The sequence below is a fragment of the Bufo bufo genome, chromosome 9 (assembly GCF_905171765.1).
Source record: "Bufo bufo chromosome 9, aBufBuf1.1, whole genome shotgun sequence".
NCBI classification, from domain to species: domain Eukaryota; kingdom Metazoa; phylum Chordata; class Amphibia; order Anura; family Bufonidae; genus Bufo; species Bufo bufo.
This window is the reverse complement of record NC_053397.1, coordinates 40,370,587-40,393,287: the sequence shown is the minus strand read 5'-3', so window position 1 is coordinate 40,393,287 and position 22,701 is coordinate 40,370,587. Positions and strand designations below refer to the sequence as shown.

At 43.4% G+C, this 22,701-nt stretch overlaps 1 protein-coding gene across 1 annotated transcript in view; it reads right to left on the bottom strand.

The window, feature by feature from the left end:
- The window catches only part of CACNA2D3 (calcium voltage-gated channel auxiliary subunit alpha2delta 3), a 959,782-nt gene that overhangs the window by 325,806 nt on the left and 611,275 nt on the right, over positions 1-22,701 (bottom strand). Inside the window, exons 15-17 of the mRNA XM_040407724.1 lie at positions 19,658-19,729; positions 11,744-11,824; positions 492-566 (exon numbers count right to left, since the gene is read on the bottom strand). Of these exons, the coding sequence (XP_040263658.1) occupies positions 492-566; positions 11,744-11,824; positions 19,658-19,729 (228 nt within the window). The remainder of the gene's footprint in view (positions 1-491; positions 567-11,743; positions 11,825-19,657; positions 19,730-22,701) is intronic.

Here is a 22,701-nt window from a genome sequence, read left to right as displayed (position 1 = left end):
GAAAGGGTTAACGCATTCATTTGCTGCCCATGTTAACCTGTCAATCCCTTCCACCTCACATGGAGATATATGGTGCAGGCATACCATGTACGGTACAATTTCCAGCCATATTTTTTTTTTCTTTACCCAAATCCCATAAACACATATTACCTCCCGTTACGCTACTGAGTGGCATTATTTAATCCAGGAAAGAAAATACGCTTTATATTTTTATGTCACAGACATGTATAAAATTCCTTAAACCGTACACAGAGCGGGATGGTTTGCAGATCTGGTTTTAATAAATTAGAAAATTAAATAAGCAGAAGTAGGAAAAAAGAGTAAGGAATTCATTTAAAAACTGGAGCTGCGGTGGGGTGGCGAAAAACGGTGCGGCAGCGCCACCTACTGCTAGAATGCCAAAAGGAAACGCTGGATCCTGTACAAGCCAATGTATATGCAGTAGGTGCTAATCCAACAGCTGTAGTATATAAATGTATTCTTATACTTACTAGAGGTCTCAGTTCTGGATGAGTCAGGATGTAGCCATTGTTTGTAATAGCGAAAGCATATCCGTGAATTCCCAGCTGTAACGAGAAAGAGCGAAACGTACAAACACAGAGAATAATTAAAGTAGAAGCACAATTTAAAGCTATGGCTAATATTAAATTGTGGAACTGCATGGGCTTATCCCTGAATACAGGGGTCACCAAGCTGGTCTGGAACTACAACTCCCAGCAATCACTTCTACAGGATTTTCCAGAACAGTTGAGCAAGTGTGCATGGTGGGAATGGTAGTTTCACAGTGTGAAGACTGCCCTAATAGAATGCATCAGAATGGTTCCCTTCAGTTTAGTCATTGTGATGGCAGCCTGTATTATGTGAATACCTAGATTCATGGGAATTGCTCATTTTGTTAAAGAATCAAAAAATAATGGATTTCTTATAGAGGCGTATCAAAAGTTTTGATCAGTCGTAGTCTGAGTGCTAAGCCCTAGTGATGGACGAACATCTGCCGGGACGGTTCGCGAACGCGATCAAATGTTCGCAAAACCGCAAGTTCGCAGCGGGTCCCATTCATTTTAATGGCAGGTGAACCTGAAAAACCTTCAGCTCATATTTGCAGCCAAGAAATAATTACTAGAAGTGCACAAATAGTCCCACAACATGGACAGGGACATACCAGATGTATTATTCGAATTTGCGATTTCCATAATTTATTTTTTTCAATGCGAAATATCGGCAATATAATTTTTGCGTACGCTCATGCGCAAATGCACTATACAGTACCCAAATGCACTATAAAGAAAGTATATTGGTATATAACACCCCGCTTCAATCAGTTTTTTTGGGGGACGACTGGTATATCACATCAGTAGAAATTATTTGTCCCAATAACGCTTGTCCCTCTATATACCTGCAGTATCGCAGCAGAACCGCACACAACTGCCGCACAATACAAATGCACTATAATATACTTTCTAACATAGAAAGAATATTATAACATTGTACAAGGAAGACAATCCATTAGAATATACATAAAGATAAAACGTAACCTTTAATAATTTTACTATGAGGGTCCATTCACACGTCCGTAAGTGTCCGCAAAACACGGACATCGGCAATATGCATTCCGTAATTTGTGGACCGCACATCGCCAGCACTATAATAGAAAATGCCTAATCTTGTCTGCAATTGCGGACAAGAATAGGACATGTTCTATTTTTTTGCAGATCCGCAAATGAGGATGTGGATCCGCAAATGCGGACAGCACATTCCGGCTCCATTGAAAATGAATGGGTCGGCACCCGTTCCGCAAAATTGCGGAACGGATGCGGACCCATTTTGCGGACGTGTGAATGGAAAAGATATCCTTCAAAATGAAAATAAATGAAATTATTAAAGTTAAGCAAAAAGCATAGATGTGGTCGGCAATAACAAGTGCTCGGCGGCACCAAATCAGAAACCATATGTCCTACCACAATCCGTGGGGTTCCAGTGCACATCCATGAATCCCGGAGGGAACGCAAAAACCATCCATCCCTGGGCTAGATGATGATGTGGTATTGAAGGACAGGGTGGGCAAAGAACTGTCCCTGATATTGCCCTACATGGGGGTGCTATTCTGGCCCTGATAGCCTAACCACAGACCACCCGCCCTGATAAGAGCGACCCCGTCCGGAACCTTACCCTATATAAAAATGGCCCTAGTAAGCCCCTAGCCCCTAGGCCCCTGACTTATAGGTGATCACTATATAGATCTATGTGTTTTTGACTCATTATAAAAGTATATTATAAGTATATCGCACCCCTCTGTGTATCACACCTATCGATAGCACACCTATACCAGTTCTTAAAATGACTTTTGTGGCCCTATTAGCTAGCGTTTGGTGTCACTAACAGTCTGTCCCTGCTCCACACAGCAACCTCTCCCTACACTGGCAAAACACTGAATGTAAAATGGCGGCCAGATCAGGTTTATTTATAAGGTAGGGGGTGTGTCCATGTGCTGAAACGTCTCAATTGGCTGTCCTGTACCACCTGATGGATGTGTCATGGGTCAAAGTTCTTCACAATGTAAAATAATATGGCAGGCGCGAATTTCTCCATATGTTCGCATGTTCGGCGAATCGCGAACACGCAAAGTTCACCGCGAAACGACCGCCGGGCGAACCGCAAGGCCATCTCTACTAAGCTCCCCTTTTCCCCAATCTCTGGAACAAGGGGAGAGAAACACATACATATCCTTTCTGCATGAGACAGGCTGCATAAAATCTATCGGCCCGTCTTGATTACGTCCTCCACAGAGTCGAGAGGAGAGAGCGCACGATATAACGTTTAATTGACATTGTTTAATATTAAAGGACTTACTATTAAATGTGTTAGTGATGGCTACAGACAATGGAAAGAGAGTCTGCATTTTAAGTTGCGCAACATGATTACTGGTCCTTTGTGTATTATCCCTTCTCTGCAGAACTGCTTTTTGCCTTATACCTGGTCTAGAGACATCATTGTATGTTTGTGCCCAATTCTGTGATGTCACCGTGTACATGTAGCCGTTTCTTTTGTGCATATCCCTGTACTGTGATATCATGTATTATGTCATGCTTTATCTCTATGCTGTGATATCACTGTGTTTATTTTGCCTGTACTGTCACTAGTGTTGAGCAAAGTGAAGCCTTCGAAGTGGAATTCGGTCTGAAGTTTAGGAAAACTTTGATTCGCAACGAATCCGAGTTTCCTCGCGCTTCATGGTAACAAATCAGATTCTCTGAAAATGACAGCAGCACGTGTTACAAAGTGAAACTAAGTGTAGAGGAGACAAGCCCGGGAATGCAAGATCACCCATAATTCCGTGTAGCCAGCCAATCCACAAATAGCCATCCCCTGTGTTGTCACAGCGCTATAAAAAACCTCATCCCGCATGGTCTCCACCATTGTCCTGTAAGCTGAGCATAGGGAGAGACCTGGCAAGCGCTCATGCGCTAAGGACAGTGTTGCTGAAAACTATCAGTAGAAGAATTCAATACCAATAAGATGTAAGCCTTTATTATTTCAGTGCCCAGCACGCCAAGCTATACCATCCAGTCTGCTCCCCTTAGGCGGGCAGGTCTTAATGATAACCATCCTCATCTTTTGCTGGCTTTACATCCTAGAAAAGTAAGGAAGATGCAGAGAGAGGAGGAGCTGGATGTTCTCATCAATATTAGATGATGTGGAAAAGGCAGAAAAGCTGATGGCAGAAGAAGGGCTCCCATTTGTAGGGCAGGAGAGCTGGGGTTGAAGAAGTGGGCATGCCAGCATGTTGTGCCAACACCTAACCAGCCAAACCCAATACCAGCAACAGCCCCTGTTTAAAGGTGCCGTGCGCCATTAACAATTAAGGAGGACTATACAGTGCGGTCTTCAATATTAAATAAAAGGTAGCCGTGGGTTAATTGACCGCCCGCTTCTGCACCGCAGCACGGCCGCTCTGAGTGGCCATACCCTAAGGCAGAGTGGCCTGGGAATACATGGTTTATAGCGATTCGTGACAAATTAATTCAAAACAAATCAAATTTCTTGGGGATCTTTGACGAAGCTGCCAAATCAAATTTTTCAAAACTTTGCTCATCTCTAACTGTGACATCATCGTGTACATAGCGTGACATCAATGTTTTTACCTTTGTAATGTGACATCACTGTGTTTATTATACCAGAACTGTAACATCACTGTATACATTATACCTGTACTGTGACATCACTGTGTTTATTATTCCTGTACCGTTACATCTCTGTTTATTGTCCCTGTATTGTGACATCACTGTGCTTATTATTCCTGTACTGTGACATCACTGTTTAGTATCCCTGGTCTGTAACATCACTGTGTACATTATGCCTGTACTGGAACATCACTGTGTTTATTATATCTGCACTGTGACATCACTGTTTATTATTCCTGCACTGTGACATCACTGTGTTTATTATCTCTGTACTGTGACATCACTGTGTTTATTATCCCTGTACTGTGACATCACCATCTTTATTATCTATGTACTGTGACATTTCTGTTTATTGTCCCTGTACTGTGACATCACTGTGATCATTATCCTTGTACTGTGACATCACTGTTTAATATCCATGTACTGGGATATCACTGTGCTAATTTTTGCTGTGCTGTGACATCACTGTGCTCATTATAACTATACTATGACATGACTGTGCTCATTATTCCTATACAGTGTCATAATTTTGCTTATAATACATGTAATGTGACATCACTGTGTACATTATTGTTGTACTGTGTACAATAGTGATGGCCTTGCGGTTTTCCCGACGGTCGGTTTGCGGCGAACTTTGCGCGTTCGCGATCCACCGAACATGCGAACATATGGCGATGTCTGCACGCGCCATATTCTTTTGCATTGCGCCGAACTTTGACCCATGACACATCTGTAACACCCCAGAGTTGTGTTACTACACGCCTCTACCCCGCTACTATCTTCTAAGAGCCTGTTCATTGTCATCTGATGTAATTTATATTATGTCCTCACATATGTGCATCTAAAACCATGTTAAATGTAAATGTCCCTGTAATTTTACAGGTTCACCAGCAGGTGGCAGCAACGCATTGGCCAGGTACTAGTCCTAGTTTAGTGCATCTAGGCTGGAATGGATTATTCCAGCTTAGATCCCCCTCTGTCAGCAAAGTGGGCTTTTCCCACATCCTGCCGCATGGGTGGAGAAGGAAGTTAGAGTCAGTGTGCCAGCCACCCCTGTTGGGGAAGGCTGTGTGATAGCGTTCAGGAGATCCCCTGCATAGGGAAGATAGCAAAGATCTTGTCTCGGCTGAGACTTGATCAAATACCCAACCTGAGCAACTTCAGCCTCAGCTGGATGAAAGAAGCAGAAAACACAGACAACCTCCAGAGTTCCAGGAAGAAAGCATCCCCTGAGAATCCTTCTATGAGTTAAGTCCAGAGACCTAGGAGAAGCCATTCCTCCTCAGCTAGTCTTTCCCCACAAAGCAGAAGTTATAGAAAAGTGCAGAAGATTAGTTCCTGCCACAATTACAGAGCTACCAAGCAGACGACTTATCCTGCAAGCTCACACTTAAAGAGCAGAAGCATTAATTTCCTGCCAATTATTGCTAAAACCTGCTGGGACCAGAGACCAAAGCTGTATACTGCTTGGATACAAGTTATCTTCAGTACAGAAACGTTTGAACTTCATCTAGAGGTCTGGACATAATTTCTGCTGCAAAATTCCTCTATTACTCCTACTATCACTACACTCAAATGTATTACAAGTGAGCCAGGAGCTAGGAGTCCAGCCGTACCCAGGTAGGAGACACCGTTGACACAATTATCACCACCCTATAGAGACATTATAGGCCATTACACCACTCTGGCATTCCTAATCTGGGACGTGCGTTATAACACCTTGGAAGGGCCCTGGGGTAGATACCTGCGCACAATTCAATTGGCATCACAAAGAAATATAGACTATTTTCCACCCGTATCCTGGCCCACTGCATAAGTGGTGTCAGCGTACACGTTCCTGGTCATGGCACAATTATCAGGTGGGACAGGAAGTTTCAGCACATTTACACCACCCCAACCCTATAACAGAACCCGATCTTGCAGCCATTTTACATTATGTGTTTTGCCAGTGTAGGAAGAGGTTGCATTTTGGAGCAGGGACAGGCTGTTAGGAACTTAGGGATACCAAACGCTAGCTAATAGGGCCACAAAAGTCTTTTTAAGGACTGGTAACGTTGTGCTATTGATAGGTGTGCTATACTGAGGGGTCTGATATACTTATAATATACTTTCTAACATAGAAAGTATATTATAGTGCATTTGTATTCTTCCAGAAAATACTAATGTAGGGCTGCGATCTATCAGCTTCCACAAAATAGTGATAGAGGTTTTCCATATACCTGCGTCCACAAAATTACTGCTTGAGGGTGATATACCAGCTTCAACTAACAACTGATTGAGGCCTGTCATATATCAGCTTCCACAAATACTGCTCTTCTCTAGGGACTTTGCCACAGGGTCATTTTGAAAATGACAGGCAGAGCAAGAGGCAGGCCGTTCCGCAGGAGTGGTAGGGGTCGGGCAGGTGCACCAGGCCAGAGCCTAAGTGGGAAGTTGGAGAAGGTGCGTGCGATTATGTCAAAAGACGCACCAGAGTTGCGTGCACCCCCAAAGACACCACCACCACCATAGCCCCTCCACTCATAGAAACATAGAAACATAGAATGTGTCGGCAGATAAGAACCATTTGGCCCATCTAGTCTGCCCAATATATCTGAATCCTATTTGAAATCCTATTTGGATTCTACTGGGTGTGAAGGATTGACCTGTGGCCAGAGCTGGCACAATTTGCCATGGAACTCTTGGCTTGACCCTCGTTAAGTGTCCTGTCCGAAAGGACGTTCAGCGCAGCAGGGGGGATCGTGACCGATAAACGCACTCGCCAAGCTCACGACAGTGTGGACTACCTCACATTTTTTTTAAATGAATGCGGCATGGATCTCGGAGGAATTCAACACCTGTGATGACCACGTGTAATTGAATTTCCTCATGCCAGCCCACACATATCCGGCACCACGCAGAACAAAGAATGGTCCTTGCCTTATGTATATACAGCGGCATAAAAGGCCTTTTCTGTCAGGTTAATGCCTAATTTTTGGGGCCTATACTGGTCAACAGTTACATATTTATCCTTTGACCGCCTAATGTACCTCCAGCCACAGAGTCCAAAGTTCTTTGCTGTCAGGTGAATGCCTATTGCCTAATTTTTGGGGCCTGTACTGGCCGACAGTTCAATTTTTTATCTCTAGCCACATAATCACACCCTTATCTCACTCCTCTGCCTCTCATTATGGTGGCGTATGAACCGCATTCACCATAAGGACCTTCTAATGTCACAGGGTCATGTGACTGTGCCCCCCACCCTGTACTGTGCCCCTCACCCCGTACTGTGCCCCTTATACCCTGCATTGTGCCTTCTTACCACACCCTGTGCAGTGCCCCTTAGTCATTCCCTGTACTGTGCCCTCTTATACCCTTTTATCCGGTCACGGTATGGCGGTGTTATCCGGTCACTGTACAGAGGTGTTATCCGGTCAATGTATGGCGGTGGTATCCAATAACTGGATGGCGATAACTGTATCCCTTTCCCTGCCCACGTCATCCTTTTTTAGACCTGGCATGAGCGGGAAAAATATGTAGATTGTGACGCTAAGGACCTTTGCGCCACAATCTGTGTCAGAAATACGCCTAACATAGACGTATTTCTATATAATAAATGACCACCTAATTGTATTATTATTCGTGGGTAGGGCTAATATCTTTATAATATATAGATTCTAGTGTATTATACTGTGCCCTGTATTTCCCAGTAGAAAATGATCCTTGGGAAACACAGTCCTCATCCCTGACCACCAGGACCAGATAGCGCTCTGTCAGTACATGGCGGCCTCCCCTCTCCGCCGCGCTGCTCCGCTGTGTACTGGTGCTTATTCTGACACTAGGGCTGGGTTCACATCCGATTTTTGCCATCCATTTAATGCAAACCAAAAATGTATGTGTTAACAGATGTCTCAGACTGATGCCGTACAGTGGTGTCCATTCACCATACAGTTCCATGGTAGAAAAAAATATTACGTTAACATATGCATTTTTTTTATGGACTCTGCAGGATACAAAAATGTAGAGTGCTGCACATTTGTATACATCAAACCGATAGGAAATAAAAAATTTCTAGGCTCCAGCAGGGCACATTTTTGAGAGTTTCCCTTTAAGACGGATAAAAATGGCCCCTTTATGCGTCTTAAAGCGAAACTCTCAAAAATGTGCCCTGCTGGAGCCTAGAAATTTTTGTTTGCTGGCTGCAAATATGACCTGAAGGTTTTTCAGGTTCGCCTGCCATTAAAGTGAAAGGGGCCCGCCGCGAACGCGCGTTTCGCGAACATTTGAGTTTGCGAATTATCCCGGCCGATGCTCGTCCATCACCGCTGTACAATCATTGTGTTTATTTCCCCTGTTCTGTGAAATCACAAAGCACATTATTCCTGTCCATTAGGCCTCATGCACACGGCCGTTGGCAATCCACGGCCGCCGGCCGTGTGCACTACGCATCACGGATGCGGACCTATTCACTTGAATGGGTCCGCAATTCAGGAGATGCGGAACAGAGTCACGGAACGGAATACCAGAAGCACTATGGAGTGCTTCCGTGGTGTTTCTTTCCGTTGTTCCGCACCGCAAATAAATATGACATGTCATATTTTTTTGCGGTGCGGACAGACCACGGACCCATACAAGTTGAATGGGTCCAGCCCGCTGCATGGATGTTGCCCATGCATTGGGGACCGCCATTGCGGACCCTAGTGCACGGAACAGCCTAAGGGAGACCAGATTCTCATGGTCTAAATCTGCTGATGAATGTGATGAAGGTGATCATGTTCAATTTTTCTATGGGGCCCCATGGTTACGTCGTTGGGTTACAGTTATTATACAATAGAGTGTTGTCGATCCATTTCTGATTTTCCAGCATTTAAGAAGTTTGTTTATAGAAGTAACAAGTAAAACATATGAGGAAAAAAGCACAAGCAGTTTACAACAGTGGGGGAGCGAGCCAGGCGCTGCAGAACACCTGCGCTCCATTCATACATTCTATCTCCATCTGGTTTCCCTAAGTCTCAGAATGGAACATTTTATTTAACATTCCCCGAAAACAGGAGGGGAGAAGGGAACTTACAGTGAAAAGCGGGGGTAGGTCGGCTGCTTGTTTATGTTCTAAAGCAACACATATAGAATAGTTTTTTATTATTCGATGACAAAATGATCAAGTAAACGACAGGAAGCAATAAACTGCCAGCCATTATATTAATGTGATCCTAGTGATAAATGTGCAGAGATCTGCGAGGATAATAGGATGAAAAAATACAGGGAGACAATGTAACAAAGAGGAAACAAAACCTAGAGAATACGAATGGGCTCCTGGTATAATACCACATTGTAATGTCAAATTTAGAGACGTAAATGACAAAATGTAAAATGCATTAACATTTAACATTTTATACGCAGTCGGACCCCCACCAAACGTACATTTATAACCTATTTGATTGACGGGTCTTAAATGGGACAACCCCTCTAAGGGTCCATCCTCATGTGTCCGATTTGACATGAATTGCTGCGCATTTTCTGTGCCAAAGTCTCCATCAAATCCAATGACAATTTGCATCCCATCCATACAAATGTCCAGAACCACGTTGACATGTTATATTTCTACACACATACAGTATAACTTGTGGAAACATACTGCATGTATTCAAATTAATATGATCGGCAACGTTTCGATCCTCTTGGGTATTTTTCTAGAGGAACGAAAAATTGTCCTCGGAAATCATGGCTTCTGCATGGAAAAATTCAGTATTAGTCCCATGGGATGGCAGTGGGGCTAAATCCTTGTGTGGACCCTATACATCTTCAGGTGAATCATCTAATAAATACTTATCAGATTAAATCCAGCACGTGTGAACAGACACTAAGGCTAGGTCTACACGACGACATTTGTCGCGCGACAATTTTTAAAATGGCAGTCTATGGTGTCGCACTGCAACATGCTACGACAGCGACGCGACAGTCGCAGAAAATCTATTCGAGATGGATTTTTCTGCGACTGTCGCGTCGCAGCATGTCGCATGTTGCAGGGCGACACCATAGACTGCCATTATAAAAATTGTTGCGTGACAAATGTTGCAGTGTAGTTGTGCCCTATGGTCGCACGACAAATGTCGTCGTGTAGACCTAGCCTAACCTCACTGGGATATGCCACCAATGTCTGATGGGCAGGTGTCCAAAAATGTGATACCTGACGATCACTAGACTGAAGTGCCATTCCACTCCATCTCCAGTTGCTTGGATTTTTAGACATATAATTACCCCTTTTAAGTTAATGGCCATAAACTTATTAAAGGGAATCTATCAGCAGCTTTGGCTATGCTAAACTGCTGACAGCGTTAGGTAGGAGCTAGGGAGAGCAGGACAAATATTTTAGAGCTTTAATAATTACAACTATTAAGAATATGACGTGTTTTCCCTCCAGATACTGCTCCTGAAAGTGCACTGGAGGCGGGGATTACAGCTTTCACTCAAACAAAGGGGAGGGACTATGAAGCAACTCAATGCAGAGCACTTTGCAATGAAGCTCCATCCTGGGCACTTGCAGGAGCAGAATTAAAGGGGTTTTCTAGGATTTTTATACTAATGACCTATCCTCAGGAAAGGTCATCAGTATCTGATTGGCGAGGGTCCTACACCTGGGACCCCCATCAATCAGATGTTTTTAGAGCAGTGGTGATCCTGCGAATGCAGTGGCCTTCTCCGTGCTTACAAAGCACAGCATTGTACATTCTGAAAACAGCTACTACAGATGCTAATGACGATCAGATACTGATGACCTATCCTGGGGATAAAAACATTTTAAGGTTCATAGAAGTGGTCCCTCAAGTTACAATATTAATTGGTTCCAGGACGACCATAGTATTTTGAAACCATTGTATCTTGAGTAATCGGTTCCAAAGCCCCAAAATGTCATCCAAGGTAAGAGAAAATGAAGATTTAAGAAAAATAAGCAGATCACTAATATAGATAAAACAAGGCCTTAGATATAACAGGCAGGAATAGCTGTTAAATAGCAACTAATACATCTATTTTACCACAGAAGTGGCCTTTATTAGTTGGATCTTAGTCTGAGGCTTTGTATGTTGAGTCTAGTTTTAATTTATTGTGGGTCAGAAAAGACCATTGTATGTCGAAAACATTGTATCTTGAGGGATCACTGTACACACACTGTTCCTAATTGCTCCACAAAAAGGTATTCTTGTCCTGCTCCCCCTCCTCTCCTACCTAGTGCTGTCAGCAGTTTAGCATGGTCGAAACTGCTTCCAGCTTTCCATTAATGTCTCTAAATCTTGAAATATTTCTTAAAGTGATCAGTTGCTACTTCTGCCTTTTAGCATATGTTGGGTACAGAACTGTTTATATGACCTTGTATATCAAAAATAGCAGCTAATAGATTATAATACAATATCTACTTTTAAGGTGGGTCCTAAGAATTATTTCCTGAAATTGGATCCAAGTCACCCAAGTGCACACCAGAAAAAGGGCCAGAAGCTTGTCTTTTATTTTATATCAGACTCTCTCAGTGATGGGCGCGTCACCTAAACTTCACAGAACTAGGTGGCTCTTTACTTTTGAAGGCTTACCTTATATTTTGGAATGGCCTTTAAAAGTTCTTTAACTGGAACATCTGTGCCAACCACACCTAGGAGAACACCCTTTGATCTCTGCGCAAAACAAGAAATGAAGGAAAACAGGCATCTCACTAAGGTAAACATTCATTGGTAAAACTTTACAGACGTGCACTAATTATTTTCACGTTGTCATAAATCTATTACAGTACACAGATGACTTTGAGGCTTTGTTGTGCCGACGTTTCAGAGGCACTGATGGATATGAATGAAAGTAGAATGAGGAAAAACAGCTGTCAGGGTCCTTTTTTTTTCTTTCTCTCGTTTGGATGAAGAACGGTCCAACATGAGAAATGTATCAACAGCAATCAACAAATACGTGTTTCTAAAACACATCGGCAGAGAACTGACACATTTATGGTTGCAATTATTACATCGATTTCCATTCTATGTATCTGGGAATTGCCAAACATAATGGAAACAAGGGATACTGTCCGTTCTATTAATAGATGGGATTTAAAGATATTCTAAGGCTTTTCTTAGATTTTGCTTTCGCTTGTTGCTAATCCCTAGCCACGTGCGCTTTAAGGCGTTTAGATATATCAGAAAGTGGTTCATTGCCCTCTGTTTAGAGGAATAGGCTCTGCTGGGATTGAAATGAGGACTTTGTAATCTCATACATTCCTCTAGCAATAACAGCTGATCAACTCATCATCAGGGGCCAGAGATAGACGTGCAAGACAGATATAGAGAGATAGAATGATAGATAGTAGTGTTGAGCGAGCATGCTCGGCCGAACACCGCGTGTGCTCGAGCGCAATGCTCAAGTCTCCTCCCCGCACTGCCACTCACTGTAATGCCGTAACCATGTAGGTAACTGGCATTACAGTGATTGGCTGGCCGTAACGCGTCATCGGGTGCTATAAAGCACCCGATGACATGTGGTTCGGCTCAGTCTTAGTCAGAGAGAGCTGTGCTGTAGAAGGGACAGATAGTGTAGGGAACTGAATTTTATTTTTTGTTAGGCAGGGTTGGTGTTAGAGACCCAAAAGTCCTTTTAAGGACTATTGTTGTATCTGGCAGCAATATATATTTTTAGCGCAACTTGTGCTAAATAGCTTGCAATTGTTTGGCCGCTGCAGACAGCGACATTATTTGCGCTACTAAAATACTAAACATACTAAAAATATCTGTGACATCCAGTGTACTTTTTCCGTAGACTCTGAGGACAGTGACATTACCTGCGCTACATCTCATGTATAACGTTTCCGCATCCCAAATATCTGTGACATTGAATGTAATTTTTCTTAGCCGCTGTTGACAGCAGAGCCATTTCCAGTGGTACCTCTCTTGTATAATGTTTCTGAATCCCAAATATCAGTGACAACTAGGCACGGTGTCTGATAATGGCCGTAACTTGGTGGCAGCTTTGGAGCTCGGCAAGCTCACACACATCCCATGCCTAGCCCACGTGTTCAACCTAGTTGTTCAGCGGTTTCTCAAAACCTACCCCAATTTGCCTGAGCTGCTGGTGAAGGTGCGCCGCATGTGTGCCCATTTCCGAAAGTCATCTACAGCTGCCGCCGGTCTGGCAGCACTGCAGCAGCGCTTGCAAATGCCAGCTCACCGACTGTTGTGCGACGTGAGCACGCGATGTAACTCCACGTTCCACATGTTGGCCAGGCTTTGTGAGCAGCAGAGGGCAGTAGTGGAATACCAGATGCAACATGGCCGTCGCCTTTCCAGTCAGCTTCTGCTCTTCACAAGCAACGAGTGGGCATGGATGTCTGACCTCTGTGAGGTTTTACGCTATTATCGCTATTATCAGCATAACCATCCCACTTCTGTGTCTACTGAAGCTCTCGCTGCTCACAATGAAGGCTGACGCTTAGCATGTGGAACAGGTGAAAATGGGTGAAGACAGTACACAGGGTGATAGCCAGACCACCCTCATTTCGTCTTCTCAGCGCAAATTGCTGATGATGAGGTGGAGGAGGAGGAGCAGGAGATGGTTGCCTCCGCTACAGAGGATAGTACCCATGTAAGTTTTATTCCATCTGTTCAGCGTGGATGGGCCGAAGAGGAGGAAGAGGATGAGGAGATTGATAGTCATCTTCCTGATGAGGACAGCGAAGTCTTGTCTGTTGGGACTCTGGCACACATGGCTGACTTTATGTTATGCTGCCCTTCCCGTGACCCTCGCGTTATACGCATTTTGGCCAACACCGATTACTGGCTGTTCACCCTTCTCGACCCCTGCTACAAAGAGAACTTCTCATCTCTCATTCCTGTGGTGGAGAGGACGAGCAGAATGGTGCAATACCAGAAGGTCCTTGTGGAAAAATTGCTCCAAAAATTTCCAGCTGACAACGCTGGCGGCAGAGTAAGTAGTTCCTTAGGCAACCGAGGAGGGGAGACGAGGGGAACACACAGCAGTTCCAACAGAGGCAAGGCAACACTCTCCAAGGCCTGGGGCAGTTTCATGACACCCTCACCCTGATGCGCAGCCTACTGTCACAAGGAAAGAAAAATTTTGGAAGATGGTGAAGGAGTATTTACCAGACCGTGTCAGCATCCTCAATGATACCTCTGTGCCTTACAACTATTGGGTGTCCAAGCTGGACACGTGGCATGAACTAGTGCTCTACGCCTTGGAGGTGCTGGCCTGCCCTGCCACCAGCGTTTTGTCAAAGCGGGTATTTAGTGCTGCTGGGGGCATAATAACTGATAAGCATATCTGCCTGTCAACTGAAAATGCTGACCAGTTGACTCCTATCAAAATGAACAGGATTGCCCCTGACTTCTCTACTCCACCAGAGGAAAGTGGCTGAACATAAAGGCACTTTAAATGTGGATTTTATGGTGTATTGATCACACTGTATTCCCATGCACCCCTTCCACCACAAAAAAGGGTATATGGTTCAATCTTTCTTTTCTCATCCTCCTCCTCCATCATATTAACATGCTTATTAGGCTTCCCTCGCTCCTAATGTTTTAGAGGGTCAGCTCAGCAGCAGGCCCTCAACCATAATTTTTTTCCATTGTCAGATCTGCAGCAGGCCCTTGCCCCTAATGTTTTAGAGAGTCAGCTCATCAGCAGACCCTCTCCCCTAATGTTTTAGATGGTCAGATCAGCAGCAGGTCCTCGCCCCTAATGTTTTAGAGGGTCACCAGCAGGCCATCAATCATAATTTTTCAAGGCTGTGTATGATGCCCTCCTTTATGTGTAATAAAGGGTATATTGGAGTGCCGGTTCCTTGTAATTTTTGGAAGCCCTTTCACTTAGTGCATAGGCTTTATGAGTGTAGGAGTCCCACTACATGAACAATTGTACCACAATGTGCATGAGGCCCTCCTTTATTTGATATACAGGTTGTATCGGAGTGCCCCTTCCTTGTAATTTTTGGCAGCTCTTGCACATTATATACAAGTAAATATACAGGAAAGAATGTTTCCTAACAATTTTTCCTCTAAAATCGATTTTATCTTCGGTTTTGTGTGTATTATTGTCAGTCTGTAAAAGTGGCGTACTACTCGGACAACATCATTCCCAGCAGCGACCTGGGAGTCCAAGATGCATCCAGACATCCTCCCCATGCTGTTCCCGAACCATTTCAGTGGTGTTTCCATCAATTTCTGACCTTTTCATGTGAACCAGACACCCTCCCCTCTTCACAGCAGGGGGTGCCTGGTTTAATGCTCGAGTTCTCCCATTGACTTCCATTGTGCATCCCAAGGTGTTCTACTCGAGCACCCGAGCACTTTGGTGCTCGATCAACACTAATAGATAAATAATAGAAAGACGGACAGACTGAGACATGAAAGAAAGAAAGAAAGAAAGAAAGAAAGAAATGAGACACATAGATAGACAACAAATAGATAGATAGATAGATAGATAGATAGATAGATAGATAGATAGATAGATACAGAAAAAGATTGATAGACAGAAAGATACACAGAAAGAAAGATATTGTAGTAGTTGTGAATATTATAGTTTTTATATAAACCAGCTTTGTCCTTTTGACTGAAGCCTGAACTCTTTGAGAAAATGAGACCCTTTTCCTTATTGTCCTAAAATTAAAACTGTTAAAAAGAACTTTCTATCACTTGTTGTTTCATTTGCTCCGACAACAGAATTTATTGTGGCCTTTGCCAGATGTCTGAGAAACCACCATCTAACAAGTTCAAAGCCTTCGGAAAATGCTCTTAAACTCCGCCAACACTGTAAATTGTCTCAGGTCTTTGTTTTCAGCAGGTTTTGCAATTCTGCTTTGCTGTAGAGCACAATATTGCACTGTAAAGACATTTCTAGATAATGATGCAATTGACTCCGGTTTACAATCTATTGAGCAGAGAAATAGCAAGAATGGGCACAGAGGTATTCTGCAGCTGCAGCTTACATTTACCCGGTACTTCTTACAAGTCCTGATGACAAAAGGATTGATTGTGACAACTGGAAATTGGTCAGAAAACGTAACAGATCTGCTTCAAAGTAGTTGTAGTCATTAAAGGGAGTCTGTCATCAAAGTTTCACCTTTTTAACCCTTCCCATAGCTTTCTAGCAGCCTTACAGTTAATAAAAACGTTACCTTTATGAGCAATCCTGGACTTATAAAACCGGCAAAAAGCAACTTAGTAGCATATGCAAATGAGGGCTCGCAAGTGCCCAGGGGCGGCGTTACCCTCGTAGGTGCCCAGCTAGCTCAGCCTTATTGTCGCTTCCCCCCGCCCATTCTTTCCCTCTGCCCGCCCATCTACTTACTTCTTGTTTCGCCGAGATCCCACACCTGCACACTCAGTCCGTTAGCCGGCGCATGCGCACTGCGATGCCCATTCCTTGTACGGCATCACAGTAATTAATGCGCATGCGCCGGCTTTGCGCCGTTAGCCGGCGCATGCGCATTAATTACTGTGATGCCGTACAAGGAATGGGCATCGCAGTGCGCATGCGCCGGCCGACAGACTGAGTGCGCAGGCGCGGGATCTCGGCGAAACAAGAAATAAGTAGATGGGTGGTCAGAGGGAAAGGATGGGCGGGCAGAGGGAAAGAATGGGCGGGGGGAAGCGACAATAAGGCTGAGCTAGCTGGGCACCTACGAGGGTAACGCCGCCCCTGGGCACTTGCGACCCCCCATTTGCATATGCTAATAAGTCCAGGATTGCTCATAAAGGTAACGTTTTTATTAACTGTAAGGCTGCTAGAAAGCTCTGGGAAGGGTTAAAAAGGTGAAACTTTGATGACAGACTCCCTTTAATTACAATGGAATTGCATTGAATTTCATATTTAAAGGAGTTGTCCTTAGCACGGCTGGCATTAGGGGTGGTAAATTGGGCAATTGCCCAGGGCCCTCATCCCTAAATGATCCCTTGGGGATCTGGGTGTACAGGAGATTGGGCTTGATGCCACAGATGGGGGGAACTGCTACTTACAGCAGAGCAGGGAGTAATAGATTCTGTGCCCTGTCATACTCTAGGCTGCCAGGTGGTGAGATGATGTCACTGCATCGGGATGCAGCAGGTGGAGTCCAGAGGCTGGAAAAGGCTTTGATCATTTCAATCGTCAAGGATTGGGGTAAGGTGGGTACAAGATTTATTGTTTTCTTGACAAAAAAGATGCACTATTATTCATGGGGGCACTAAAACTTTTAGGTTGCACTAAAAATATGAGGGGGCACTATAATCTGTGAAGGGGCCACTGTAACCGGTAAGGACCTATTCATACTGCAGAATTTGCCAGAATTTTGTTGCGGGCACAGCTGGTGTAAAGTATCTATGCAGGGACCATTGTAATCTGGAAAGAGGGCACTGTAATGTGGAAAGAGGGCACTGTATTCTGTAAAGGGGCACTGTAATCTCTGAAGGGATACTGTATGAATGGGCCCTAAAGGGGGCACCAAAAATATACGTGCAAGGACCATTGTAATCTGGGAAGGGGCACTGTTACCTATTTGGCAGCAGAAAGGTGAGTGTGCTTATTTTGCAGGGGCACAAAGGGGGTTACTATTATTATTTTGGGTCAGAAAGGGGGCATTATTTATAATAAAACATTCTGCCCCAAAACAGTAATAACCCTACAATGCAAAAAAAAAAAAAAAACACTTTTATTTTTTCTAGTGGCCTAAAAGGGGGCATTACTACATTGTAGAGGACACAAAGAGGAAAGGAGCATTTTTACTGTGTTGGTGCACAAAGGTGGATTTATTTTTATTTTATTAAGATAGAAGCTTGTGAGAAGTGTGTGGGCGTGCTTACTGTTTGGGGTACAATAGGCAGCAATATTGCATAGTGGAGCACAATGAAGGTCACCTATTCTGTGTAGTGTACTACTACAGCCTACTGCTCGTCTACTATTTGGAGAAAAATACAAGGCACTGTTTGTTTGGCACTGTTTTTAGGGGTGCCATTTGGCATTGTTTTCTGATTTATTGCCTGTGTGGCATTATTTTTGTGGGGAACAATATTTGGAGGCACTAAAACATTGTAGGTATGATAAATGAGTCAAATGAGGCATGAATAGACATAGGGGATAGAAGGGGGTAGAAGCAGGGTCAGCAGTTTATGTAGATTTGGAAAGAGAGGATGCTGAAAAAGTGAGGAACCAAGTTATGGTGTAGGGAAGATGAAGAAGATGGGAAATGTGAATGACTCCAGTCAATGGCTTGTGCCATTGATCTATTAAGACCCTAACAATGCTTCTTTAAGTGTCGGAGATCGGTGCTACAGCATTTTGGACACCATCTTCTAAATTGACTGAATGTGACTGTGTTGGTGGTACTTTAGTATTTGAGGGCTAATTTTTGTTGGTGGTACTTCAGTATTTGAGGGCTAACTTAAAATTTTCCACAGGGCCACCATTTGTCTAAAACCAGCCTTCAGGAGAGGCCATCAATATCAGATCAGCTGGTGTCTGACACCTGCATCGGAAATATACACTGAAACCACAAAGTTGGTATTAACTTGAATGAGCATAGAGATGCAGTTATCATCTTGCCAACTTCTGGTACTGGAGCTGCAAGGTAACAGTTGATCGGTGGTGGTATTTGGTGTCGGACCCCCGTTGATCTGATACTAATGGCCTATCTTGAAGCAATACTAGAATATGCAAAGAGAGAGAAGCAATATTGTATATAGATTTGTAGTTTGCTTACTGGATCCTGTTGTGAGGAAGTCACAACAGCTTTGCAGGCTCCTGCTGGTATATATCCCGACCAGCATTCGGGGGCTTGGCTGCAGCCTGAGTTCCTGCCTGCGCCCAAAGAGCGGGTGCTCGAGTTGAAATCAGACGTAAGTTGTAAAATCCAAACGAACCTCTTCTACTGGCGCTGCCAAGGATCACATCAAAATAGGGTGTATGGTTCCAATAGTTTTATTGTCTACGCGTTTCAGGGGTGGATAACCCCCTTCCTCAGGACAGTATTGACATATATAGTGTTTTTAAAATGTGTTCGATCAGCACCAGGAGCATCCCTAATAGTGCTGTCACTCTCTGTGTGTTCCTCGCGCCAACACCCCCCCCCCACACACCTTTTGGCGCCAAAACACTTTTTAAAAACACTATATATGTCAATGTTGTCTGTTATATGTGTATTACTGTCCTGAGGAAGGGGGTTATTCACCCTTGAAACGCATAGACAATAAAGCTATTGGAACCATATTTTGATGTGATCCTTGGCAGCGCCCCTAGAAGAGGTTCGTTTTGGTTTTTACAACTTACGTCCAATATTAGAATATGCTATAAGAAAATGTGCTCCAGAATTTCTATTTTATGGGGAATACAATCATGTACTAAAATGGACATGTTACTTGCACAGTTCCCTATTTCTCTAAAACCGGAGAATCCTCTTACGGTAAGTATCCTTAACATTAGTCATTCTGTTTGAAAACTCTCCCCATACATCCATTGTAAATACCAGCTGTCATCTTACTTACGGTTTCATTCTGTTTACTGAATACTGGCATTGCGACGGTTGTCATCAGAACCAGTCCCTGATCATCGGCAAGCTGGATGAGAGAGAAAGGGTTGGTCACACACAGCAGGTCAGATTAAGATATTAACATTGGACAGTAGTATCTCAGCAGTAAAGGTGCCGGTGGCTCAGCAATGGTGGCTGTTAGTAAAAACCTGCACATTCTGCATTCATCAAAAAGGTCTATATCAGAAAATGAATCAGCGCAGAATGCTGGACCTGACAATGACATGATGATAAAAGATAGACACTGATTTACAGGGAGGGTTTGACTTGAAAAAAACTAATTCCAACTAGACAAAATGTACATAAAATGCTCAATAACTTACCTCGGGAGCAGGGGTGTGTAAAGACCTTATAGGGCCCCATAGCTAACCTTAGTATGGGCCCCTCTGCCTCACCCACTTTCCCAGTACGCGTGCTTCAATTACTCCCAGACAATGCAGAATGCAAAGCTCAACATCCAAGATTTCTGTGAAAATTATCTTTTTTTTTTTTTTTTTTGTAAAGCAGAAGAAATTTGAATTAAAAAATGTAATAAAAAAGTCACCCTCCACCTGACCCCTCCTTCTGACTTTTATGTGGTGTTTCATAAAATAGCTCTCATCCTTAACAGCATACTTCTCAATGCATTTACATCAGAAAAACTGGCAAAAATATATTGATAAATCTTTTGGCTTTCTTTCTATTACAAAGCTGCCTGTCTGCAGCCACCACTAGGGGGAGCTCAGTGCATAGGAATTTACAGTTACCATTTACTGGAATGAAAGCTGAAATAGTCTGTTTGCATTGAGCTACCCATACTTGAATCTCTGTTTGCACTGAGCTACCCAGGCTTGAATCTCCCGATGGGCCCCTGAGAGAGGTGGCTCCTAGTTCCTCACTCCCTGCACAAGTTCCAGTTGATACAGTAGACTGACTGCATGACATACAGATAGGCAACCCACGGCACCTCAACCAGCCGCTGGTCACATAAAAACTGGGTAGATTATTTAGCAAACTACCCAATATATTATTATAGATGCATTGGGTGATGGGGAAGACTTCTAAGTACAGAGGCAGGATAGTCAGCATTCTCTCTCCCCAGGGACTCGCCTTCTTGAAGTCACTGCAGGGACCCCCGTAGTCAATCATCTTGTAACGTTTTGCATAAATAGGTAATATTTGCATGTAGCTTTACAGCGGGCCCCCCAAATTAATTTTACTGGTGGGCCTTTAACACCCCAGTCCGATCCTAGAGCTCCCCTTAGTGGACAGATGCATGAAAATGCTGTGTTTCTTTGTCGGGAAAAAAATAAGTTCTGCATCGGGCCCCCCTACCCCCAGGCCCCGGAGCAGTTGCATGATTTGCCTCCATTCAAGGTGCACCACTGGTCTGTAGGATCATTGGGGATTTTGGTACAATTTTTTCAGTAGCAAGAATAGAGCAGTCTGTAGTGCTATGCTTGCTGTCAAAAGTAACATCACTCCAATGGAAACCGGACAGACCCCATTAGTAGTCTAAATGTTCCGTCAGGATTTGAAGAGATGCATTCATTGTCTCTTGATCCTGCTTACGTGAGATTTAGAAATTGATTTAGAAAATTAATTCGGAAATTCGATTCAAATTTTTCCAAAAGTACCGAATCTTCTGAGCTCGAATGTTGTATAATTTGATTTGGGGAAATCAAAGAGAAAGAGAGAAGGGCGCTTTCAATTCAGGTTAAATTTAATCAGAATTGGATCAGTGAAATCGGTTCAGCAAAATCTGACCTGAATTGAATTTTAAGAAATTCACTCTTATCTAGCGAGGTTCTTTTGGCAGCAAGCAGATGGATTTCTGCAAGCCTAATCCAGATGAATGAGACAGTCGCAAATGTTTCTGCAATAAAGCCATGTAAGTATACAGAGGCTGCTTTCTTTAACGTGACACTTAATGCCTTAAATACGCAGAAAACTTAAGATTGAAAGCAAAAAGCCATTAAAAATCAAGATAACATCTGCTACAACTGTTCATTTAATATGCAGCAAGTATCAAATTAACCAATGCTTCATCTGTATACTAACTACAATGCAATCCATCATACTGCAATATATTCTGGCAGCTTTCTCTGCATTAATCTACTTTGCTGCACCTGGAGTGAAGACTATGCTTCCCAGAATGCAAATCAGCTGAGCATGGTCTGTACGAACAAACAGAGAAGGCACTGAACAAGCAGGAGTTGCTAGGGTATGTGAAGTCAGAGCCAAGGAACTTCTAGGCGAGACATGATGTAACTTGAGATCAGTTTAATTGAAGTGGAGGAAGATGCTTAGATATAAACCTGTATAATGTAGTTCAAAGGTCGACCTCTACCCAAATGTGTTGCATTTCAAGTATGTGAAGAACTCCACCCATACCATGGAACAAATCTGTAAGAAGGGGCCATGCACTTGATGCAATGTGGACATTCCTGCTTAATGTTCCAGATGTCCGTTACTTCATAGTTCACTCTATTGGATGTGCATGCTATTAATTCTACATCTTATTAGTATTTATTAATATTTTGGTGATTCTTCAGTAAACCGCTTACATATGTGGCTACGTGATCGGACCAGAAATGGACACATTCTTTGAACTCTGCATGCCTATAGCAAATATGTGCAATTAACAATCCCAATCGAAGCAGGGAGAATTACGCAATGATACAAGGAACATACTATGTGCTCAGTATCAGGCTTTGAAGTCAAGGCCACATCTTATTTATGGCTATCATCTGAATTGTTGTTTTATTAAAAACACCACAATGGAAAAATCACATTATATATTATGTGTGACACATTTCATTACTGTATAAATCAGATGATAAAAATTAGGTATTGATAGAGCTTGATGCAATGCAGGTCTCATCTATTCCTATCCTTGTGGGACTGCAGTGGTACAGGGTTCAGAACGACTAAAGCTAGTTTCACGCTAGCGCTAAAGTGTTCCAACAGAGGAACAGCCTGACAGGATTCATCGCATCCGACATAGCCAAAAACTGCCGC